General features: G+C 41.5%; 3 protein-coding genes, 1 long non-coding RNA gene and 1 other non-coding gene across 7 annotated transcripts in view; 2 read left to right on the forward strand and 3 right to left on the reverse strand.

Annotated features, from left to right (window-relative positions):
- Positions 1-11,788, reverse strand: part of LOC115192524 (glypican-5) — a 136,438-nt gene extending 124,650 nt beyond the window's left edge. For 2 of the 3 annotated variants that reach the window (XM_029751137.1, XM_029751138.1), the window contains exons 1-2: positions 11,327-11,788; positions 9,389-9,550 (exon numbers count right to left, since the gene is read on the reverse strand). In XM_029751137.1, coding sequence (XP_029606997.1) covers positions 9,389-9,550; positions 11,327-11,492 — 328 coding nt within the window. In that variant the 5' untranslated portion in view covers positions 11,493-11,788. The remainder of the gene's footprint in view (positions 1-9,388; positions 9,551-11,326) is intronic. The other variant, XM_029751136.1, reaches the window with a different exon arrangement.
- Positions 11,789-12,223: 435 nt separating this feature from the next.
- On the reverse strand, positions 12,224-12,296 carry trnam-cau (transfer RNA methionine (anticodon CAU)). The gene has a single exon. It is a non-coding gene; the product is annotated as a tRNA-Met (tRNA).
- Positions 12,297-14,184: 1,888 nt separating this feature from the next.
- LOC115192526 (aquaporin-12-like) lies at positions 14,185-16,259 on the forward strand. The gene is made up of 3 exons (XM_029751141.1): positions 14,185-15,441; positions 15,614-15,730; positions 15,891-16,259. The coding sequence occupies exons 1-3, from the start codon at positions 14,847-14,849 to the stop codon at positions 16,013-16,015; spliced, it is 837 nt and encodes a 278-aa protein (XP_029607001.1). The 5' UTR covers positions 14,185-14,846; the 3' UTR covers positions 16,016-16,259.
- A 143-nt stretch (positions 16,260-16,402) lies between these two features.
- LOC115192527 (ribonuclease P protein subunit p21) lies at positions 16,403-19,840 on the reverse strand. Its single transcript, XM_029751142.1, has 5 exons — positions 19,510-19,840; positions 19,316-19,416; positions 19,040-19,122; positions 17,661-17,795; positions 16,403-16,669 (listed from the first exon to the last, which is right to left on the reverse strand). Exons 1-5 carry the CDS (start codon positions 19,564-19,566, stop codon positions 16,533-16,535), a joined length of 513 nt encoding a protein of 170 aa, XP_029607002.1. The 5' UTR covers positions 19,567-19,840; the 3' UTR covers positions 16,403-16,532.
- Positions 19,788-25,777, forward strand: LOC115192528 (uncharacterized). Its single transcript, XR_003877954.1, has 3 exons — positions 19,788-19,875; positions 24,791-24,962; positions 25,106-25,777. It is a non-coding gene; the product is annotated as an uncharacterized LOC115192528 (long non-coding RNA).
- Positions 25,778-26,477: the final 700 nt, after the last annotated feature.

Here is a 26,477-nt window from a genome sequence, read left to right on the forward strand (position 1 = left end):
CCATTAAAATGATAGACTGATCATTTCTTTGTCAGTGGGCAAACGTACAAAATCAGCAGGGGATCAAATACTTTTTTCCCTCACTGTACATGTCAGTACATTCACACAACAAGTAGGTCACATGGGGAGAGGCGTTGTGCCGTGAGTTGTTGCTTTATTTGTTTTTTGAAACTAGGTTTGCTGTTCACTTGCACTATGTAAGATGGAAGGGAGTTCCATGCACGCATGGCTCTGTATAATACTGTACGTTTCCTTGAATTTGTTCTGGACCTGGGGACTGTGGAAAGACCCCTAGTGGCATGTCTGGTGGGGTAAGTGTGTGTGTCAGTGCTGTGTGTAAGTTGACTATGCAAACAATTTGGAAATTCCCCCCAAAATATGTTTCTTAGAAATATAAGAAGTGACGCAGTCTCTCTTAGCCAAGAGAGACTGGCATGCATACTATTAATATTATCCCTCTGATTACAATGAAGAGCAAGACGTGCCGCTCTGTTCTGGGCCAGCTGCAGCTTAACTTGGTATTTCTTTGCAGCACTTGACCATATGACTGGACAATAATCAAGATAAGATAAAACTAGAGCCTGCAGAACCTGCTTTTTGGAGTGTGGTGTCAAAAAATCAGAGAATCTCTTTATTACGGACAGACCTCTCCTCATCTTTACAACCATTGAATCTGTATGTTTTGACCATGACAGTTTACAATCTAAGGTAACGCCAAGTAATTTAGTCTCTTCAATTTGTTCAACAGCCACACCATTCATTACCAGATTCAGCTGAGTTCTAGAACATAGGTAATGATTTGTACCAAATACAATGCTCTTAGTTTTAGATATGTTCAGGACAAGTTTATTACTGGCCACACATTCCAAAACTGACAACTATTTGTTTTGTGTGTCAGTGACTTCATATGCTGTGGTTGCTGATAGGTATATGGTTGAATGACCAACATATATGGACACACATGCTTTGTTTAATGCCAGTGGCAGGTCACTGGTAAAAATAGAAAAGAGTAGAGGGCTTGAAAGCTGCCCTGCGGTACACCACACTTTACATGTTTGACATTAGAGAAGCTTCCATTAAAGAATGCCCTTTGAGTTATTTTAGATAGATAGATAGCTTTGAATCCACGATATGGCAGAGGTTGAAAAGCCATAACACAAGTTTTCTCAACAGGTTATGGTCAATAATAGCAAAGGCTGCACTGAAATCTAACAGTACAGGTGCCACAATCTTCTTATTATCAATTTCTTTCAACCAATCATCAGTCATTTGTGTCAGTGCAGTACATGTTGAGTGGCCTTCTCTAAAACATGCTGAAAGTCTGATGTTAATTTGTTTACAGAGAAATATAATTGGATTTGGTCAAACAGCATTTTTTCCAACAGTTTTCTAAGAGCTGGCAGCAAGCTGAAAGGGCAGGGATTACTCAGGGATCATGCTCATCTGTGATATTATTAAGATGTCGCCGAAGAGGACGCTGACGTTTTACATGCTCCTAACCAACTGTGCTATTTTGTCCTTTTTTAGCGTTGTTTGTAACTTATTTTTTTACTTATTTTGTACATAATGTTGCTGCTACCGTCTCTTCTGGACATCAGAACAGAGATAACTCCCCTCATACTGGAAGAAGCTTTTTCCTTTAACAAGTCCGACGAGAAGGATATACTGCTTTCCCGGGAACAGGCCCAAATCCCTGTCATTTGCGTGAAGAAAAGACGGAAGAAAAGGGGACGCAGGTCGGGCTGCTGTCTGAGAATCCGTAGGCAAGCAAGTAAACTCCCACTGTCATCCGTTCTATTGGCTATTGTGCAATCATTGGAAAATAAAATGTATGACCTACAATTAAGATGATCCTACCAACGGGACATTAAAAACTGTAATATCTTATGTTTCACCTAGTCATTGCTGAACGACGACATGGATAATATAGAGCTGGTGGCATTTTCCATGCACCGGCAGAACAGAGAAGCTACGTCTGGTAAGACAAGGGTTGGGGTTGTGCCTATTGTCTATAACAGCTGGTGCACGATGTCTAATATTAAAGAAGTCTCAAGGTATTGCTCGCCTGAGGTAGAGTACCTTATGACAAGCTGTAGACCACACTATCTACCAAGAGAGTTCTCATCTATATTATTCGTAGCCGTCTATTTACCACCACAGACCGATGCTGGCACTAAGACCGCACTCAACCAACTCTATAAGGCCATAAGCAAACAAGAAAATGCTAATTCAGAAGCGGCACTCCTAGTGGCCGGAGACTTTAATGCAGGCAAACTTAAATCAGTTTTACCAATGCAACCAGAGGGGGAAAAAAACTCTAGACCACCTTTACTCCACACACAGAGATGCATACAAAGCTCTCCCCCTGCTCTGTATTTGGCAAATCTGATCATAATTATATCCTCCTGATTCCTGCTTACAAGCAAAAACTAAAGCAGGAAGTACCAGTGACTCGCTCAATACGGATAGGTGGTCAGATGACGTGGATGCTACGCTACAGGACTGTTTTGCAAGCACAGACCTGAAGATGTTCCGGGATTCATCCAATGGCAATGAGGAGTATACCACCTCAGTCATCAATTTCATCAATAAGTACATCGACGACGTAGTCCCCACAGTTACCGTATGTGCATATCCCAACCAGAAGCCATGGATTACAAGCAACATCCGCATCGAGCTAAAGGCTCGAGCTGCCGCTTTCAAGGAGCGGGACATTAATCCGGACACTTATAAGAAATCCCGCTATGCCCTCAGACGAACCATCAAACAAGCAAAGCATCAATACAGGATTACGATTGAATCCTACTACACCGGCTCTGACGCTCGTCGGATGTGGCATGACATGAAAACTATCACGGACCACAAAGGGAAACCCAGATGCAAGCTGCCCAGTGACGCGAGCCTACCAGATGAGCTAAATGCCTTTTATGCTCGCTTTGAGGCAAGCAACACTGAAGCATGCACAAGAGCACCAGCTGTTCTGGATGACTGTGTGATAATGCTCTCAGTAGCCGATGTGATTAAGACCTTTAAACAGGTCAACATTCACAAAGCCGCGGGGCCAGACGGATTACCAGGACATGTACTCAAAGCATGCACGGACCAACTGGCATGTGTCTTCACTGACATTTTCACCCTCTCCCTGACAGAGTCTGTAATACCAACTTGTTTCAAGCAGACCACCATAGTCCCTGTGCCCAAGGAAGCGAAGGTAACCTGCCTAGTAGCACTCACATCGGTAGCCATAAAGTGCTTTGAACAGCATCCTCCCGGATACCCTAGACCCACTCCAATTCGCATACCGCCCTAACAGATCCACATATGACACAATCCCAATCGCACTCCACACTGCCCTTTTCCACCTGGACAAAAGGAACACCTATGTGAAAATGCTGTTCATTGACTACAGCTCAACACCATAGCGCCCACAAAGCTCATCACTAAGCTAAGGACCCTGGGACTAAACCCCTCCCTCTGCAACTGGATCCTGGACTTCCTGACAGGCCGCCCCCAGGTGGCAAGGGTAGGCAACAACACGCCTGCCACGCTGATTCTCAACACGGGGGCCCCTCAGGGTTGTGTACTTAGTCCCCTCCTGTACTCCCTGTTCACCCACGACTGTGTGGCCAATCACTACTCCATCACCATCATTAAGTTTGCTGACGACACAACAGTGGTAGGCCTGATCACCGACAACGATGAGACAGCCTATAGGGTTGGAGGTCAGAGAACTGTCAGTGTGGTGCCAGGACAACAACCTCTCGATCAATGTGAGCAAGACAAAGAAACTGATCGTGGACTACAGGAAAAGGTGGGCCGAACAGGCCCTAATTAACATTGACAGGGCTGTAGTGGAGCGGGTCAAGAGTTTCAAGTTCCTTGGTGTCCAGATGAACAAACTGTCATGGTACAAACACATCAAGACAGTCGTGAAGAGGGCACGACAAAACCTTTTCCTCCTCAGGAGAATGAAAAGATTTGGCATGGGTGGCCAGATCCTCAAAAGGTTTACAGCTGCACCATGGAGAGGATCCTGACCGGTTGCATCACCGCCTGGAATGGCATCTGACCGTAAGGCGCTACAGAGGGTAGTGTGTACGGCCCAGTACATCATTGGGGCCAAGCTTCCTGCCATCCAGGACCTATATAAAAGGCGGTGTCAGTGGAAAGCCCATAAAATTGTCAGAGACTCCAGTCACCCAAGTCATAGACTTTTCTCTGCTACTGCACGGCAACTGGTACCGGAACGCCAACTCTAGGACCAAAAGGCTCCTTAACAGCTTCACCCCCAAGCCATAAGACTGGTGAACAATTAATCAAATGGCCACCGGACTATTTACATTGACACCCCCCGCCTCCAGTTGTTTTGTACACTGCTGCTACTCGCTGTTTATTATCTATGCATAGTCACTTCATCCCTACCTACATGTACAAATGACCTCAACTAACCTGTACCCCCACACACTGACTCGGTACCGGTACCCCCTGTATATAGCCTCGTTATTGTTATTTTAATGTGTTATTTTAGTACTTTTTATAATTTTTTACTTTAGTTTATTATTTGTTAAATATTTTCTTACCTCTTCTTGAACTGCACTGTTGGTTAAGGGCTTGTAAATAAACATTTCACGGTAAGGTCTACACTTGTTGCATTCGGCGCATGTGACAAAGTTTGATTTGATTGGATGTGATAGGGTCACACTAGCAGCCTGGACAAGAGGGCATACAGGTCATCAAGCAAATAACTGACTGCTGACTCCCAAGACTGCTATCCTGTCTCCTGTCCTGGCCATATCGTCCAGCCATCGTCCAGCCATGCTACAGGCTCCTTAATGGGACAGATTGAAGGGGACGGCCTAGGTCTCTGCAGTGCTGACCCCACATTCCCTGCCTGTACCCCCATACCACCAGCGTCTGCGGTGGAAGGTGGCCGAGCAACAGCGGTGTTTGTCAGACCATGAGAAGTCCCGAAAAGCGGTCTTCTCACAAAAACGTCTGTAGCGTCCGAACAATTTGGCCTACAAACATTTTGCTCTACGACCCCCACAAGTGTCACGGGACTCGTCTGAAGGTAACCCATACAAATGAATGGAAGTACTCAGGCAGTTTTGAGCCAACAAAAATAAGGGGTTAAATATACAGTACCAGTCAAAAGTTTGGACACACCTACTCATTCAAGGGTTTTTCTTTATTTTGTATTATTTTCTACATTGTAGAATAATAGTAAAGACGTCAACACTATGAAATACCACATATGGAATCATGCAGTAACCAAAATCTAGTTTATGTTTATATTCTTCAAAGTAGCCACCCTTTGCCTTGATGACAGCTTTGCACACTCTTGGCATTCTCTCAACCATCTTCATGAGGTAGTCACCTGGAATGCATCTCAATTAATAGGTGTGTCTTGTTAAAAGTACATTTGTGGAATTTCTTTCCTACTTAATGCATTTGAGCCAATCAGTTGTGTTGTGACAAGGTAGGGGTGGTGTACAGAAGATAGCCCTATTTGGTAAAAGACCAAGTCCATATTCTGGCAAGAACAGCTCAAATAAGCAAAGAGAAACAACAGTCCATCATTACTTTAAGACATGAAGGTCAGTCAATGCGGAAAATTTCAAGAACTTTGAAAGTTTCTTCAAGTGCAGTCACTCTTATACTTCCTAGATATAGGACAGACACTTCAAAACTTTATTCCTTATGATAAATTCATAATTCATTGTCTTTTTTCCATTTAAATATTATTATTTTCATACATAAAGGGATCCTCAAATTCAAATATCTAAATGATCCATGGTATGACCATCTTAAAGCAATTCTTAAAACAATTCGGGTAGGCTCCATTTTGGAACGGGTTCAACTCTTTGGACCCGAGACGACCTTTAACACAGATGGAACTATCCAAGCAGAAGATACATCTACTTTAAATGTCTATATTTGATTGTGTTGACAACCAAACACAATTCAATGTCACTAAATATGAAATCTGCAATCAACCAGAGCTTGAAATCCTAGGCCTATTGTATTGTCTAATTTTTTTGTTGAATTCTGGGTTGAATTCAAACAATTGCTGTTGATGACTTTGCAAATGCTACAGTAAATAGGCCTACATAGCATCATTGATGATTGATAAAGTATGGTTAAATTTCATTTGCTCTGTTAAACCTACCGTTCAGAATGACTTTGATAGCAGCAGTGTATCTATTTAATTTTTAAGTGGAGATCTCTCAACAAATATTTTCAGGATAACACATCGGTAATAGTCAGTGACAAATATCATAGTTAAAAACCTTGGATGGGAGACCAATGGGTAGCTGTAGACAGATCAATTCTCCAGTAGGAGGTACTGCCCAGTCTATAATTATTTTCTGATAGTAGATATAACATTGAATATCTGACAATGCTTTAAAGGTACAAATTCAACATATTTTATACAAAGTTTGTCTATGTTTAAATTTGGCTACCATGATGACATAATCCTGTCGTTGAAATTTCTCCCTCAAAACAACAGTTTACCTTGATAAGTTTTTTCAAATCCAATGTATTTTTCACATAGATTCCACGTCACAATACGTTGACAAATGACGTTGAAAGAACGTTGATTCAACCAGTCCAAACAAAAGACAATTGAAAAAATTACAAAACTTGTAAATGATGGTATGAAATAAACCAAAACTTGTTTCTCACAAGTGTAGTAGGTTGTAAACTATGCAAACAATGTTTCCACTCCGAGAATGAGAACGGTAAATGACTGTAATTAATACATGGATTAACAGAAATTAATTAAACCAAATGACAGGGATTAACGGTAAATGTATTACTGGTGACATACCGTATGTGTAACGTGGGTCGTATAAAGGGGACCAAGGCGCAGCGTGTATAGTGCTCATATTTACTTTTAATGAATACACTTTAACAAAACAACCGACAACAGTTCCGTCAGGTGACATACACTAAACAGAAAACAACTAAACACAAAACCCAGGAAGAAAAACCCCTACTTAAATATGATCTCCAATCAGAGGCAACGAGGATCAGCTGCCTCCAATTGGAGATCAACCCAAACAACCCCAACATAGAAATAGAAAAACTAGAACTAAAACATAGAAATAGAAAACATAGAAAACCCCAAAACACCCCCTTTCACACCCTGACCTACTCTACTATAGAAAATGACATCTTACTAGGGTCAGGACGTGACTGTATGTAATGGGGGAATTGATGAAAATACACAATCAAAGGACAAACAATTCACACAAATGAAACAATTCATGTGCAAGAATTGTCGGGAGACAGCTGAGTGCATACTGGAGAGAGATGTGCCAATATTCTCGCCACCCACCTCTCCCCTTCTTGTCTCAACATTTAAAGTAATATTCAAGACACATTATCTTCACACGTATTTTAGATGCTTTTCACTGACAGCCTCAACTCAATAATCAGCTAGGCCTATTGTCAAGCGTGCTGCCCAAATTGTGGACTTCCCAAAAAGCCATAGGCCTACACTCTTGTGATTTTAAACAATGCACATGTATTTTTTTTTAAAGAAGCTAATGACCCTCTGTGGTTAAGTCAGGCTCTCCGGTGAAATATTTTTGAAAAGACAGGTGTAATTGTATAATTTTGGCAAATGTATTTCAATTTACTTTAAGACACGCCGCCTATGGTAGCTGACATTCAGAGTTTGAATAGCCAAAATTATTAGTCTTAAGTCTTTTTTTCAGTTATCAGGCCTATAAAGCCAATGCAACTGCCTGTTTTACAAACGGTAGGCTACCACATGGATAGTGCATTGCAGGCCAACATTGACCTAGGCTACTATTGTACTTTGCAGGGATAGGAGGGGGGCAGCAATTTTTTTGTCTTGTCTAGGGCAGCATATCGGCCAGGACCGAGCCTGCTCAGAGGACACTGTCCACATCACTCACTGACATCATCTGTCTCTTTTCTGCAAGGATAAAACCCCAAGAAAGCCTCCCTTTCTGAGAAGCCAGAGACCAGCCATTCTCTCTGTGAAAAGCAGAGCAGGACAAACCCACTATTCTTCACTCCCATTCAAGACACCTCGTTAGAGACAGATTGATTTCAAATGGTAACACATCTCCAGGGATACTCAGTGAATGTAAACATTTTTCACTCCCTTTCATTCATTGGTTCAAAACAAGACATACTGTGTATTCTCTATTCTAAATGGGAGAGAGAGAGAGCGAGTGAAAGAGAGAGAGAGAGTGAGAGAGAGAGAGAGAGAGAGAGATAGAGAGAGAGCGACGCGGAGGCAGACATCGAAAAAGAGAGACAAAGAGATAGAGCAGAGGTCAAGTTCTCTTTCTCTGAGAGATTATTTGCTTAATGTGAGCCCTGACTAAATATTTGCTTTAAAAGCCAATATTGAACAGTACAAAGCCAATATCCAATACCACTGAAGTGGTTCTCGGATTCTCTCAACAAAATAACATATTTTTTTCTCATGTGATATGATGGTCAAACATCGTGTTACTACTGAGTGTAATTTACTTGTTATTTTTATTTAACTTGGCAAGACAGTTAATGTCACGCTCTGACCTCGGAGAGCTGTGTTTTCTCTGTTTAGTTAGGTCAGGGTGTGATAAGTGGGTGGGCATTCTAGGCTTTGTTTTCTATGTTTTAGCCGGGTATGGTTTCCAATCAGAGGCAGCTGTCTATTGTTGTCTCTGATTGGAAGCCATACTTAGGCAGCCTGTTTTTCCCTTTGTTTTCGTGGGATCTTGTTTTTGTGCAGCTGTGTGTGTGCAGCCCCAGAACGTTACGTTTGTTTCAGTTTTCACCTGTTTCTTGTTTTTGTTCGGGTTCTCTAAATAAAGATGTGGAACTACCGGCACGCTGTGCCTTGGCTGATCTATGACAGGGAATTTGAAGATAGCACTCGTGACAGTTAAGAACATATTCTTATTTACAATGACGGCCTATCGGGGAACAGTGGGTTAGCTGCTTTGTTCAGGGGCAGAACGACAGATTTTTACCTTGTCAGCTCAGGGATTCGATCCATCAAACGTTTGGTTACTGGCCCAACACTCCAACCACTAGGCTACCTGCAGCCATAATAATGTAACAATTTTGCCTTTATCAGAACGAAATACTTTTGTCTGCGTGTCGGTTCAGAGCCCATTCCATTCAATGAGGTGAGACTGATTTTTAAGTAAATCAAAAGATGTAATAAAACCAACATGTGGCAGTCACACTGACAAATGACATGAAACATTGTTCATGGACTTCAGAATTGACCCCTCACTGAGGGGCATAGAGGGCCAAAGTGGTCCCTAGGCTTTACACAGTGAATCTGTCCTATCATCTCATTCTCCTGTCCCACATATCTATCTCCCTTACCCCTCCATCCTGTCCCTATCCTTACCCTGGAAGGCAGAGGCGTGGCCCACGATGAGGTACTTGAGCTCAAAGCTGTAGGAACGGATATTCTGGAGAGTCTCTCTGCGCACTGCTGCCTGGTAACTCTCCTCCATCTTGCGTGTGCAACACGACGGGCCTGAGTGCTTGCAGATCTGCAGCTCGCCATCTGGGAAAGAAGAGGAAAGCAAACCTGAGCATGACACAGACCTCAAATGTGAAAAACATAAATTAAGTGTGTTGGAAGCTTTGACCAAATGTGATTAATAATACTTACTCAAATAGTTGTGTAAATAAATGGTTCAAAGACATTGTTTCTCTACACTTCTACTAGTTCTCATATATACCCATCCCCTGTATTCAAGTTCCCTTTGAGTTAGCAAAGCTTCCTCTGCTCCAATCGCATTTGGATGAGGTCCAGGGTGATTATACTGCTTTATCTCCCATATGAAACTAATACACCGAGCTGGGATAGTGGAGCCAGGAATGAGAGTGAGAAAGAGCTCAGAAATAGACTTTGGTTATCCGGTTGGCTGGACGTAGCTGAATCAAAGTCCAGATACAAAATCTCCAAGGGTGTAGAGAGGATGCAGAGGGAGTGATGCTCACCAGAGTTAATAACAACATGCTTACTTACAAACTCAACTAGGCCTAAGTCATTGCATGTGTCAATCGTGAAAGGATTGTGTAAACAAATCTATCATGTAACTGATGACAGGTGACAGACTTACAGTGCATTCGGAAAGACCCCTTGACTTTTTCCACATTTTGTTACGTTACAGCCTTATACTAAAATGGATTAAATAAAAATAAATCCTCAGCAATCTACACACAATACCCCATAACGACAAAGCAAAAACAGATTTTTTAAAAATGTTTGCAAATGTATTAAAAATGTAAAACTGAAATATCACATTTACATAAGTATTCAGAGCCTTACTCGGTACTTTTTTGAAGCACCTTTGGCAGCCTCAAGTCTTCTTGGGTATGACGCTACAAGCATGGCACACCTGTATTTGGGGAGTTTCTCCCATTCTTCTCTGCAGATCATCTCAAGCTCTGTCAGGTTGGATGGGGAGCGTCGCTGCACAGCTATTTTCAGGTCTCGCCAGAGATGTTCGATCAGGTTCAAGTCCTGGCTCTGGCTGGGCCACTCAAGGACATTCAGAGACTTGTCCCGAAGCCACTCCTGTGTTGTCTTGGTATTCCTGTTTTTTCTTTTTAATACATTTACACATTCCTAAAAAAACTGTTTTCGCTTTGTCATTATTGGGTATTGTGTGTAGATTGATGAGGGGGAAAAAATTATTTAATCAATTTTAGAATAAGGCTGTAATGTAACAAAATGTGGAAAAAGTGAAGGGGTCTGAATACTTTCCGAATGCACTGTATATATACACTGTAGAAAAGACGATCACACACAACATGCAGCTCAGTTATTGTGGCCCCATGGGGCTCAGGTCACCGCCACTTGACCTGTCCATTGAGGACATGGATTGAGAGAGGGGAGATTTTTGGGGTGCATTTGTGAAGGAAACAAGATTCATTTGATTTAAATGTTTTGATTGCTTTTTGGTGCTTGCCAAATAATAAGCTGATATATAACTGCAATGTTATTGATTGTGACTGTTACTGCCAGTACATCCATATAATAAACTCAGTATTTGAAAAGAAAAGAAACAAGAGATGGCCTCCCTTCACAGGGATTTACTTCCAATTCTTAGGATGGTCGTTAAACAAAGATAAAGCATTAACTACTACTTACTAGGCATGTTTGCTTGAATCTTTCTCTAGACCTAGGCTACTGTAGTTACATTATTATGATTGTGGTTTATCAATTCCCTGTGGAAAAGAAACGGGTGCACAGCACGCACAAGTGCAAAGTGGCTCCTGGACATTCTGCTAAGAAATTGTGTTAGGACCTACAAGTCAAGTGCGCACTAACCTGTTCCAGGTGCCTCGGGGACCCATTTCAACGGACCGATCTGGCGCAATTGGAAAGCCGTTTTAACCTCATGGCAACTGTGCACTCCTCCACCTGAAGCTCCACATAGTACAACTGCCAGGTAAATCAACCAAAAGTCAACGCGTTGGAGTATTGTTTGGAACATTGCACCATTTCAATCAGATAGACTATTAAGGTATCCTAGCAGTAGTATGGCCGTTTGTAAAAGTAGCCGAATAGGCTATTTAAGTAATACAATCCCAAAACAAATTCGCAGTCCTTATCAACTGGATCGATCTGTTAGAATATCACATATTGGGTCTGTTCAATATAGCGCACGACGTTCCCTCTCTCAGTGGGCTTTCCAGTTAAAATCCATGCGCTTCAGAAAGTGAAACGCTGTTTTTTGGATACAGCTGAGCGCTCTCTCTCTCTCTCGCTCTCTCTCACACACACCGCGCAAACCAGCCTACACTATCTTTGAAATTCTTGGTTTGAAACATCACACAAGATAGACTAACAGAAAAACGTTCCTAAAGTGCAAAATTACATAGTGGGTCCTTTGTTCATAGATGTTGGCTATTCCTTGTGCGATCATTTAAAACAATACCACAGCAATTGGAGCTCTAATAACATATTGCTTTTCTTCTAATAACACAATGTATAGTCCTAATGATTGATTTATGCTGTATATGCTTCTCTAGCCTGCAGAGATTAATCTCAAACAGAACACCGCGTCCACCGTGTGGTCAGTCGTGGAAATAGTGTTGTAAAAGCAGTTCTACCATGCCGTAGCCTCGGATTGATATCATATTTATCTATGTATTAACTTGTGTTCGCATTTATAGGTCAAAAATAAATTGAGATCTCAAATGTTGCTAATAAATGCAAAACATCTGCCCCGTGTGAGGCTCGAACTCACGACCTTCAGATTATGAGACTGACGCGCTGCCTACTGCGCCAACGAGGCTCGTGTAGTTAGCCGTTCATCCCCCTTATAAAGATTGTATAGTCTGACTCAATAACAATTCCACATATTTTGGACAATTTCATTCTCCAAGAATATGTGGTAAAAAGTGTTTCTGAATAAGTAAACCATTGGTTACACTTAGGGTTACTGTGCCCTTATTACAATGTAGTTATTCCTGTAAATACAGGGTTAACGTAGCTAGATAAAATCAGGATTACGAATCCGATCAGGCTAAACAAATTGGAATATGGCAGAAATAGAACTAAGTAGCTAAAAGCCTATATAAATAAAAATTACACATTTTTAAGAAATAGCCAAGAAGACAATTTCATATGTGAGAATGCTGCTTCAGTGGTCCAAGAAAATAAAGTACTGTACATTCATCAGTCAACCTATATGCCAATACACATAGCTAAGAGGAGAAAAACGGAATCACAGTAAGGTATACTGAAAAAATATAAAAATGCAACATACAACAATTTCTATGATTTTACTGAGTTACAGTTCATATGAGGAAATAGTAATTAGGTCCTACTCTATGCATTTTACATGCAAGGGAATACAGATATGTCACAGATAACTTAAAAAAAAAATGGGCCTCACAATGGCCCTCAGGATCTCGTCAGAGTATTTTTGTGCATTCAAATTCACATCGATAAATGCAATTCTGTTCGTTGTCCTTTGTTTATTCCTGCCCATACCATAATCCCACCGCCACCATGGGGCAAACCGTTCACCCACACGACATCATACACATGGTCTAAGGCTGATTTGGATGTACTGCCAAACTCTCTAAAACAACATTGGAAGTGGCTTATGGTAGAGAAATAAACATTCAATTCTCTGGCAACAGCTCTTGTGGATATTCCTGCACTCAGCATGCCAATTTCACACTCCCTCAAAACTTGAGACATCCGTGGCATTGTGTTGTGACAAAACGGCACATTTTAGAATGGCTTTTTATTGTCCTCAGCACAAGGTGCACCTGTGTAATGATCATGCTGTTAAATCAGCTTCTTGATATGCCACACCTGTCAGGTGGATGGATTATCTTGGCAAAGGAGAAATGCTCACTAACAGGGATGTAAACAAATTTCTGCACAAAATTTGAGAGAAATTGCATATGGGAAGTTTCTGGGATCTTTTATTTCAGCACATGAAACAAGGACCAACACTTTACTTACATGTTGCATTCATATTTTTGTTCAGTGTATGTTCTTCAGAGAGATCAGACCAGGTAATATTACTTTTTTTCTTGGTGTTGTGGTGGAAATTCTACCGTTAATCAATAATGAGGAGAGGCAAAATGAATAATCATTCAAGGTATTACTTTTATTAAAAGACTTGTTACAACAAGGAGACTGGTCGCCCCACCGCCGCAGGTGGTGGAGTGAGAGCCCACAGAGTGGAGTTAGCTTCTGGGTTAAATACTATCTCAGGATAGGTGCAACTTCAGATATGACGTACAATGGTTCCAAACACTAACCCCACACATCCCATGCCAGACCTTGGGCCCCAAATACAAATAACTTGTTTTGTTCAGTACTAAGAACTTAGGAAATGTGTTGTTACTTTGTTCTCTCCCCTAGTTCAATTTGGAAACTATCTCCCCCTTGGAGGTGACTGACACAGACACTGTGGAGACAAGTGATTGGTTCCCCATTACTCACGCCATCCCTTCACATGGTATGCAATAAAGACACACAGTTCACATATGGAAACAATGTTTCCTTCTGACCTCCTTTGCCATACTCTTTGCTGATATTCTGTATAGCAACAGGGACGTGATAGATAAGGCTGACTTCTCCCCTCTCTGGACCCAAGGTGACTGAGGCCCATGAGGGAGCAAGTGCAGCTGCCAATACCAGAGTCCGAAAGGAGACATTCTAATAACAACAGTTTCAACAGCTCAAGCATGTAAGCATATTCTGCAGATAAGACATCTTAATTATCTGTGTTCCTTAGCTAATTCTGATTTCTCCACCACAATCTTTCCCCAGAAACAGGCTCCAAAACAGAACAATAGCTCTGTTACTGGTGTGCAGGATATAACCTTTACTCTGTCCAGGATCAAGAGGAACCAGTCAGTTTCTGTCATATTCACGGCTGAGTGCCCAGACATCATGGGTTCATTCTACACACACAGAACAGTTAGAACAGGCCTATATCAATGCACACACACACCTATGTTATATGAGTTACTCTTTAACAATCTCAAGCCCAATGTCTAGGCTTGAAGGATATCTTAGTACACAAGCATTATTAAGGTTTAACAGACATTTCCCTCAGTGTCAATAAACTATATCTTTGTTGTAAGTTACAGAAGTCATTTGCCCTTATCCCTGGGGCAAAGCAACTTTCCTGAATTGACCTCGAAAAGGGCAGTGTGTATTTTGGCAGGTGGTGTGGGATGAAAAGCCAGTGTTTCTGTGTTGAGAAAAACACTTCTCCACGTTGTCACAGTCACACAGACAGCAAACTGCGCAACAAGTCATACACTGTGTGAGAAGAACCAGCGAGGTGTAGTAGCTAGTATCTGTGAACCTAACTATGTCTGAACTTGATGTCTCCCTTGGTTACTTTCTTGCTGTTGTGGCGTTTGGTGCAGCCTTTAGAGTCCTTTTCAGAAAATGGCCTTGTTTGAGCTTTGCAGCAGAGTTCACAACCTCATTTGTGCTGGTGGCATGCTGGCTGGAGGTGCAGACCATTATAGAGATTGGCGAGTGGGCAGGGGGACTGGGAACAGACGTTACTCTAACCATACGGTTTGTGGTGCTGCTGACCCATGGTGTGATATGTGCTGGAGCCACTGGAAACCCCTCCCTGACTCTGATGAATTTCCTGCTGCTGGAGACCCCTACTCTGCACACTCTGCTGGCTTTGGCTGCTCAGTTCCTGGGGGCACACCTGGCCCTGATTGTAGCTGGCTACTACTGGGCAATGGAGCTCAATGACATGCACATAATTAAGAACCTGATATTAAGGGAGTGCAGCACAGCCCTGCGTGTCTCCCTGGTGCAGGGGGTCTATTCTGAGTGTGTGTGTGCATTCATCTTTTATCTGATATACCTCAGCCTGAGATGTCGCTCTGCGTTGATTCGGGTGCCTTTCTTTGCAGCTGTGCTCACCCTTCTCTCCCATGCAGGTAAGTAGCCCATGACAACCATCCTGCCTCAAACATAGAGAGATATTTCAGTAGAGATAATCATTAAAGTTGCATAGGCCTATATGCTGTTTTCTTTATGTTATATTTGATAGTCAGAGCAAAATCTATTTCTGCATCACGTTCCGATAACTCATCTTTCTATGCATGTCAGCCAGTGGTTATACCTCAGCTTTCCTGAACCCTTCCCTGGCTTATGGCCTTACCTTCTACTGTCCTGGGTTTACCTTTACGGAGTACTCAGTGGTCTACTGCCTTGGGCCCATTATTGGTAAGTCAAATCAGAAATTGTTCATTATATACAAACCCCTAATAAAAGTATACCAATAGACAAAATGTAACAGCCAAAGGTAATGTGTGAAACAGGCTTTATGCATAACAATGAGGCATAACTGCTTATCAAGCTGGTAATGCCGATATCCTCTTAACAGGAATGACCCTGGCCCTTCTCCTGTACATGGGTCACATCCCCAGGATTTTTGCAAAGAATCTGCTGTATTCCCAGAAGACCCACGTACAGGTGCCAAAGGGGGACGGAGATAAAAAGAAAAAGTGAAAGAAAGACATCATCCACCTCAGCTGAGGCAATATAGGACATATGAGTGTATTAGGAAACACTACTCAATTTTGTTCCTATTGGGAGAAGATATTTCATTATGCACTGAGCATTATATTCAACAGCCAATTCTCTCCTTAAGTTACTGACAAAAAAGGTGTGGGCTGTAGAACATCTGTACATTTATGATAGAACAAGTAAGTTACAACTCATGTATCGCCTGTGTTCTTACAGAAGTAATAAATCAATTAAAAATAAATGTTTATGAAAGAAAATAACATTGGTTGTCGTTCCTGAACTTCCTGTACATTGTGAGCAAGTTGAGGTAGACTTAACATCAAATGTATTTTTAACCAACCTGAACCTCTCCCATTACAATGACAACCTGTTACATCATACCACTGATGTAACGGGTTGTCACTGGCAAAGAAATACATTCTCATATTCAAACATTTATGATATAGTTGAAAATATGTGTCAATGCCACACAAAGCAGCTATGTCCAGTTGTGAATGGGCTACTGAGGCCACAGGGCTCCGGTTTTGGGCTTGGATGGAGGCACCTGGTGCTGGGTAGAGGAAGGCCTTGTGGAGGATTTCTGCGATATGGGTCCATCTGCTTTCTCCTTCAACTCTTTAGTGGAGGGACCTTGTTCTGCAAAACAGAAAGGACAAAGGTTAAACACCATGGCCTCCCTCTGAGATGGATGAAAAGTGGCATAAAGAAACAGAAAACGTTTCAGATTAAAATGTTACATGTGAGGCTGAATTTTAATACACCAGCGTCTGAAATGACAGCCTAAGCTCCCGATTCCTCCAGTCTTTCCCCACATAGCTAAAGTTACAGATGCACAAAGATCATGCCCCCAAAACATGCTAACCTCTCACAATAACAGGGGAGGTTAGCATTTTTGGGGGGGTATGATACTTATTTCATTTATTTATTTCACCTTTATTTAACCAGGTAGGCAAGTTGAGAACAAGTTCTCATTTACAATTGCGACCTGGCCAAGATAAAGCAAAGCAGTTCGACAACATACAACAACACAGAGTTACACATGGCCTCAAACTTATCAAACTTATGCCTCAAACTTTCTCGCTCATCATTATTCACGATTCATTCATGATTATGCATAATCATGGTAGCATCCACATTAATGTAGAGGTGTTCAGAAACATAATACAGCTTATTTAGAATCAAAGTGACAATACATTATTTATCTTACATTTCTATTGGGCACAACATAATCTGAAACACAACCAAAACAAACTACAAATGCATCCAACACGTTTGTAGTCACAAGCTTGATGTAGCCATTGCATGCTATGAAAATGGGACCAAATACTACATTTAATACACTAAGTGAATTTGTCCAAATACTTATGACACTTTCAAATGGGGGGACTAGAGAAATGGTGCTTTCTAAACAGTAAAGCAGATCTGTATGAAAATACCCTCAAATAAAAGTGACATTCTGTGCTGTCACCTCGTAACACATTTGATCTCAAAGTATAGCGCAAAATTAAAAGTTTTAGCTTCACTGTCCAAATGAATATGTAGGAGATTGTACATGACGGTACTTAGTTGTCCCCCCAAAATGATACATAACTGCAATGTAGTGGAGTTGTTCCAGGGTAAAAATCACCTGGCTGTGATTGGTTCTCCAGCTGAGCCTCAGGCTGATCCACCCACAGACGATGCTCCGGATTGTTTAGGAACCTCTTGTTCTGCCCACAGCGAAGACATCGCAGCACAGTCATACGGTTTCTGTGCTTAGTCCCTTGAGAGAAAAAAGCTTGAGTTACTCCACAATATGTCACTTATGTATAGACATTGGACTTCCACTCAGTACTTTCAAAATCTCATGAGGATGATACATATGTCTCCAAGTGCTAGATCAAATCAAATTGTATTAGTCACATGTGCCGAATACAACAGGTGTAGACCTTACATTTAAATACTTACTTACAAGCCCCTAACCAACAATGCAGTTTAAAAATATGAATAAGATATAAAATTAACTAGTAATTAAAGAGCAGCAATAAAATAACAATAGCGAGACTATATACAGGGGGTACCAGTACAGAGTCACCGGTTAGTCAAGGTATTATGTACATGTAGGTAGAGTTAATAAAGTGACTATGCATAGATAATAGAGTAGCAGCGGCATAAAGGGAGGGGGGGGCATGAAAATGTATGGGTAGCCATTTGATTAGCTGTTCAGGAGTGATCAGTTTCTTTGTCTTGCTCACATTGATCGAGAGGTTGTTGGCCTGGCACCACACTCATAGTTCTCTGACCTCCAACCCTATAGGCTGTCTCATCGTTGTCGGTGATCAGGCTGTTGTGTCATCGACAAACGTAATGATGGTGTTGGAGTCGTGCCTGGCCGTGCAGTCATGAGTGAACAGGAAGTACAGGAGGGGACTGAGCACACACCCCCGAGGGGCCCCCATGTTGAGGATCTGCGTGGCAGATGTGTTGTTACCTACCCTCACCACCTGGGACAGCCAGTCAGGAAGTCCAGGATCCAGTTGCAGAGGGAGGTGTTTAGTCCCAGGATCCTTAGCTTAGTAATGAGCTTTGAGGGCACTATGGTGTTGAACGCTGAGCTATAGTCAATGAATAGCATTCTCACATAAGTGTTCCTTTTGTGCAAGTGGGAAAGGGCAGTGTGGAGTGCAATAGAAATTGCACCATCTGTGGATCTGTTAGGGCTGTATGCAAATTGGAGCGGGTCTAGGGTTTCTGGGATAATGGTGTTGATGCGAGCCATGACCAGCCTTTCAAAGCACTTCATGGCTACAGACGTGAGTGCTACGGGTCGGTAGTCATTACGGATACAACCTCTACTCATCTGTTTTCATCTGTGTTTGTATTGAAAAGGACTAGAATGACAATTAAATAGCCTGCAACAAAGTGTTGGCTTTGATTAGGTGGCTGTCTATTTAGCTAGCTAGCTAGAGATATATATATACCATGTAGCATATACAAAGTGACTTAGTCTTGCATGAATAAACTTACTTCTCTGTCTGGCTGTGGCAGTTACTCCTGGGACTAGCAAAGAGCAGCAGTTCTTACATAATGTTCTTTTCACGGAGGGGTCTCTATAAAGACATTAATAACATTTCTAGTCATGCCCTAGTTGTCATCATTTTAGCAGACATGTTTCAAACTTGTTTCTGTCATGTATTCTTAACATGACATGAAAGTTACAACCTTTATTGATGCAAATGCAACACCATATGTTTTATGACAAGAGTTTAACGTTATATAATATTGTTAGTGTATGTTACTCACTGTCTCAGTACCAAACGTTTTGCGATTGTCTTCTGAGTGAAGCAGTAAAAACGAGCTAACTCCACATTCTCAGGGGTTTGAGACAAAACACAGTGTGCAGCCTGCAAGAAATCAATGTCATGTTAAAGCATTCTGAGAATATCAGTTATCTAGCCAAAGGTATAGCTTGATTACTAGAAATCAAGAAAACGTACCTGATACAGGAAGTTCAGTCTTTGATAAGCCTCCTTGTCTTTCACGTTTCCTGCCATTGCATGGATGTGGATTGCTATGCTAAGTTAGCCAGCTAACGTTACTAACTATGTAACGTCAACGTTAGGCTAGCTATCTTAGCTAACGTTATATGTATCACCCGATTGCTAAATTACTACCCTACTAAGAATGTTCTACGCAAGCAAAAGATGTGCCCTCAAATTCGTCTAGCTTCCCTAGCTACTAACATTAGTTTGCTAAATCTAAGCGGTTGCTAAATCCTCTGATTACTTACTGATCAGCCTCTGAACGAAATCTGGCATGATAGATCTGACACTATGGAGTCCTGAATGGCACAGACTTAGCAGGTAGGACATGTCCTTTGAAATCACAATTTTAAGCAAAATACCTCGCATATTAATAAGTAATTAATTTCGTGTGATCCATTTAACACCAGACAATATACTTTTTTAAAAGATTGACAATTACTAACATACTCTTATATAAAATAAAACCATGTTGGCCAGTACAGGGATCTAACTCACGACCTTGGCCTTATTAGCACACTCTCTAACCAACTGGGTAATCTTCATGTTTTACTATACCCGATACTCTCATGGCCATGATAATAACCAATTACACATTTGCAAAACATCCATCCCGGTAAATGGTGACAAATCAATAGTGAAAGTTTTTTTTTAATTCATAAATTACACTGCACTTTCATAGTGAGAATCCGTCATCTATTAACACATTCACGTGCTTGTCGGACATAGCTCTTTCACCATTTTAAAGTAGTCAACTAGATGGGCCTTCCTATGAAGGAAGGATCACATGATTCCATCCAGGTCATCAGGAGGGATAAGCCAATTAATTATACTCTTGAGCAAACATTCCATAACTGTAGGTGGTGGTAAATCATCAACCTTGGCTTTATACCTGTTCAAACAACACACTCTAACTGGCAGTATGCACACACTGGCAGTATGCATCCTTTCAGTTTGTTTGCCAACTCATTTTGGACCTAGACTTGGCGCTCAGGTACCACTTCCCGTGCGGTAGCAGAGAGAACAGTATATGACTAGGGTGGCTGGAATCTTTGACAAATTTTAGGGCCTTCCTCTGACATCGCCTGGTATAGAGGTCCTGGATGACAGGAAGCTTGGCCCCAGTGATGTACTGGGCCATACGCACTACCCTCTGTAGTGCCTTGCGATCGGAGGCCGAGCAGTTGCCTTACCAGGCAGTGATGCAACCAGTCAGGATGTTCTCGATGGTTCAGCTGTAGAACCTTTTGAAGATCTGAGGACCCATGCCAAATCTTTTCAGTCTCTTGAGGGGGAATAGATTTTGTCGTGCCCGCTTCATGACTGTCATGGTGTGCTTAGACCATGATAGTTTGTTGGTGACGTGGACATCAAGGAACTTGAAGCTCTCAACCTGCTCCACTACAGCCCCGTTGATGAGAATGAGGGCATGCTCAGTCCTCCTTTTCCTGTAGTCCACAATCATCTCCTTTGTCTTGGTCACGTGGAGGGAGAGGTTGTTGTCCTGGCACCATACGGCCAGGTCTCTGACCTCCGCCCTATAGGCTGTCTCATCGTTGTCGGTGATCAGGCCTACCACTGTTGTGTCATCGGTAAACTTGATGATGGTGTTGGAGTCATGCCTGGCCATGCAGTCATGAGTGAACAGGGAGTACAGGATGGGACTGAGCACGCACCCCTGAGGGGTTCCCGTGTTGAGGATCAGCATGGTGGATGTGTTGTTACCTACCCTTACCACCTGGGGGGCGGCCTGTCAGGAAGTCCAGGATGCAGTAGCAGAGGGAGGTGTTTAGTCCCAGGGTCCTTAGCTTAGTGATTAGCTTTGAGGGCACTATGGTGTTGAACGCTGAGCTGTAGTCAATGAATAGCATTCTCACATACATTTGAAGTCGGAAGTTTACATACACTTAGGTTGGAGTCATTAAAACTCCTTTTTCAACAACTCCACAAATTTCTTGTTAACAAACTATAGTTTTGGCAAGTCGGTTAGGACGTTTACTTTATGCATGACACAAGTAATCTTTCCAACAATTGTTTACAGACAGATTATTTCACTTATAATTAACTGTATCACAATTCCAGTGGGTCAGAAGTTTACATACACTAAGTTGACTGTGCCTTTAAACAGCTTGGAAAATTCCAGAAAATCATGTCATGGCTTTAGAAGCTTCTGATAGGCTATTTGACATAATTTGAGTCATTTGGAGGTGTACCTGTGGATGTATTTCAAGGCCTACCTTCAAACTCAGTGCCTCTTTGCTTGACATCATGGGAAAATCAAAAGAAATCAGCTAAGACCTCAGAAAAAAATTGTAGACCTCCACAATTCTGGTTCATCCTTGGGAGCAATTTCCAAATGCCTGAAGGTACCACGTTCATCTCTACAAACAATATTATGCAAGTATAAACACCATGGGACCACGCAGCCGTCATACCGCTCAGCAAGGAGACGCGTTCTGTCTCCTAGAGATGAATGTGCTTTGGTGCGAAAAGTGCCAATCAATCCCAGAACCACAGCAAAGGACCTTGTGAAGATGCTGGAGGAAACAGGTACAAAAGTATCTATATCCACAGTAAAACGAGTCCTATATTGACATAACCTGAAAGGCCGCTCAGCAAGGAAGAAGCCACTGCTCCAAAACCGCCATAAAAAAGCCAGACTACGGTTTGCAACTGCGCATGGGGACAAAGATTGTACTTTTTGGAGGAATGTCCTCTGGTCTGAAAAAAAAATAGAACTGTTAGGCCTTAATGACCATCGTTATGTTTGGAGGAAAAAGGGGGAGGCTTGCAAGCTGAAGAACACCATCCCAACCGTGAAGCACGGTGGTGGCAGCATCATGTTGTGGGGGTGCTTTGCTGCAGGAGGGACTGGTGCACTTCACAAAATAGATGGCATCATGAGGATGGAAAATTATGTGGATATATTGAAGCAACATCTCAAGACATCAGTCAGGAAGTTAAAGCTTGAATGTCCTTGAGTGGCCCAGCCAGAGCCTGGACTCAAACCTGATCGAACATTGCTGGAGAGACCTGAAAAAACGCTCCCCATCCAACCTGACAGAGCTTGAGATGATCTGCAGAGAAGAATGGGAGAAACGCCCCAAATACAGGTGTGCCAAGCTTGTAGCGTCATTCCCAAGAAGACTCTAGGCTGTAATCGCTGTCAAAGGTGCTTCAACAAAGTACAGAGTAAAGGCTCTGAACACTTATGTAATTGTAACATTTTCTAAAAACCTGTTTTTGCTTTGTCATTTTGGAGTAGTGTGTGTAGATTGATAATCAATTTTAGAATAAGGCTGTAACCTAACAAAATATGGAAAAAGTCAAGGGGTCTCAACACTTTTCTTAGGCACTGTACTTGCAATGTAACCTACATCTGTTGTTAAACTCAAGCGATGACTAAGTCCTTGAGGTTTTGTAACTTCACATGTTTAAGCCTATGTTAACCTGTTGGGGGTAGGGGGCAGTATTTACACGGCCGGATAAAAAACGTACCCGATTTAATCTGGTTACTACTCCTGCCCAGTAACTAGAATATGCATATAATTATTGGCTTTGGATAGAAAACACCCTAAAGTTTCTAAAACTGTTTGAATGGTGTCTGTGAGTATAACAGAACTCATATGGCAGGCAAAAACCTAAGAAGGTTCCATGCAGGAAGTGGCCTGTCTGACAAGGAGTCGTTCTTCTTGTCTCTGTTTATTGAAGAGTGGGGATCTTAGCTGTAACGTGACACTTCCTACGGCTTCCATAGGCTCTCAGAGCCCGGGAAAAAGTTGAACGATGACGAGGCAGCCTCTGGCTGAAACACATTATCGCCTTTGCCAAGTGGCCGATCAGAGGACAAAAGAATTAGGCGCGTGCCCGATTCGAACCAGTGCTGTATTTTCTTTCGGCTGTTTACCTAATTGCAGATTCCCAGTCGGAATATTATCGCTTTTTGATTTTAAACAGCGGTTGACATGCTTCGAAGTACGGTAATGAAATATTTAGAAATCTTTTGTCACGAAATGCGGCGTGCGCGTGACCTTTATTTACCATTGGGATAGTGTCTTGAACGCACGAACAAAACGTCGCTGTTGGAACATAACTATGGATTATTTTGGACCAAACCTACATTTGTTATTGAAGTAGAAGTCCTGGGAGTGCATTCTGACGAAGAACAGGAAAGGTAATCAAACTTTTCTAATAGTAAATCTGACTTTGGTGAGTGCTAAACTTGCTGGGTGTCTAAATAGCTAGCCCTGTGATGCCGGGCTATCTACTTAGAATATTGCAAAATGTGCTTTCACCGAAAAGCTATTTTCAAATCGGACATATCGAGTGCATAGAGGAGTTCTGTATCTATAATTCTTAAAATAATTGTTATGCTTTTTGTGAACGTTTATTGTGAGTAATTTAGTAAATTGTTAGTAAATTCATCGGAAGTTTGCGGGGGGTATGCTAGTTCTGAACGTCACATGCTAATGTAAAAAGCTGGTTTTTGATATAAATATGAACTTGATTGAACAAAACATGCATGTATTGTATAACATAATGTCCTAGGTGTGTCATCTGATGAAGATCATCAAAGGTTAGTGCTGCATTTAGCTGTCTTCTGGGTTTTTGTGACATTATATGCTAGCTTGAAAAATGGGTGTCTGATTATTTCTGGCTGGGTACTCTGCTGACATAATCTAATGTTTTGCTTTCGTTGTAAAGCCTTTTTGAAATCGGACAGTGTGGTTAGATTAACGAGAGTCTTGTCTTTAAATAGCTGTAAAATAGTCATATGTTTGAGAAATTGAAGTAATAGCATTTCTAAGGTATTTGAAAATCGCGCCACAGGATTCAACTGGCTGTTACGTAGGTGGGACGATTTCGTCCCGCCTGCCCTAGAGAGGTTAATACAGATCTGAATGATTGATACCCTTTTTACTCTACACTGTTGATAGTAGTTGATGCCAAAGCTTATCGCTGAATTTCCTACTACAAGGACTCGGTCAGCTTGACAAACTTCTGTGTCATATGAACACACACACACACACACATCAGTGATTGCAAGGGCGAGTAAACTGAGCAGTCGGGAAAAGCTAATATTGTGCATTTAGAATACAACAAAAAAGAAACAGCACAGCGACATGATCACAGTTCACAGTTCACGCTCCGCCTCTCAATCACACACACACACACTCACTCACATAAATTAAAATAATCATAAGGCTAAACTAAGGTAATTGGGCATCTATTTCAGGAGAGGAACGACATGCATGCTCTCTTCTCTGCTGAGACCGATCCAGCCCCAGCAGCGCAGGCCCAGCACTAACAGTGGTCCTCCCTACAGGCTGTCCTGTCTCACTCCCCTTTGACACCAGCTCCTGCCACAACAAAATAGGATTGCTCTGAAGAGTACCTGCTGGATACAGGTAATTCAAATTATACTGTATCACACACATACTTATGTGTGCAGGCAGTAACTTGTTTTGTCTCACACACAAACACACACTTGATTTAGGTTAGTCTATAGTAAAGGCTTTGTCATTAAAATAATATTGTGCCTCTCTTTCAGATTGGCCAAGCACACCTCTGCCAGCCACACCACCACTGCCCTTGACAGCTTCTCCACTGGGTCCAACAAGAGATGAGGTTGCCTCTTCATCTTGGATCATGGCTGATGGACAGAGCCCATTAGAGCTGCCAGTGATGTCCTACTGGCCAAGCACCACAGGGAGGAAGAGATCCTGAAGTGGGTGGATCTGCTTTGCTCTTAACACCAGCCCAGAGAAGCTCCTAGAGACACACAGCTATGGCATTATGTTACTGCAGAGTGAAACAGTTAGTGTCACAGTCACGTCCCCTGCCACCTGCACTTACACAGCAGAAAGCCTCATCAATTCAAGGATTCCATTTGAGGATTTTGCTGCCGCTGCCTTCTTTCAATGGGGGCTGGAGGCCTCGAAGTAGTGGTAGGCAGTGAGGAAGGAGCAAACTGAGGAAAGAAAATGTCTTGTATTATAAACCAATTTCTATAGTTATTGTGTGAATAAGTTTGTTGTACAAAGGATTGTGCTCCAACATTATCATAACTATGGCTTTGATTTCATTAAAGTCAACCTCAAAGTAATTTTCTCTATGAGTTGCTTTAATGTTTTCTTTATTAATAACATACATGCATTTCAAATCGTGCTATAACACTCATAAATGTGCCTGATTTCATTCAATTAAACCACAACGTAATCTTCAATAGTTTTTTATGTTGTCTTTTATGCATTAAAATGTCAAATGCAACGTTCTCCAAATGCAAAACATCCTCCATTCCAGATGACTACCTCATGAAGCTGGTTGAGAGAATGCCAAGAGTGTGCAAAGGGTGGCTACTTTGAAGAATATCAAATATATTTTGATTTGTTTAACACTTTTTTGGTTACTAGATGATTCCATATGTGTTATTTTATATTTTTGATGTCTTCACTATTATTCTACAATGTAGAAAATTGTGAAAATAAAGACAAACCCTGGAATGAGTAGGTGTGTCCAAACTTTTGACTAATACTGTATGTATACTAGGGATTACTGTTAAATGTGAATTTGCCATTGCAGTAGTTGAATGGTGTGATTTCAGTGCCAACAGAAATTGTATTGGAATTCCATAATTTGTATTCGTATTATAAGACATTGAATTTGAATTCAATATTTTTTTAAATTTGTAATTTAATTCATAAATGTAACTTTTATATCATGATTTTACTGAATTAAATGGAAATATAATTTCTATGTAATAATATTTATATATGGAGTTTAAATATATATGGTTATATATATAGCATTCATTTTATGTATATCAAGTTTACAAACTATAATTTCAAGTTGACTTAAGTTCCATAGATTCAACTTCTCAAATATATTCAGATTCAGTTTTCAAATTGAGTTCTCTAAATTCA

This window comes from Salmo trutta, chromosome 4 (assembly GCF_901001165.1).
Source record: "Salmo trutta chromosome 4, fSalTru1.1, whole genome shotgun sequence".
NCBI classification, from domain to species: domain Eukaryota; kingdom Metazoa; phylum Chordata; class Actinopteri; order Salmoniformes; family Salmonidae; genus Salmo; species Salmo trutta.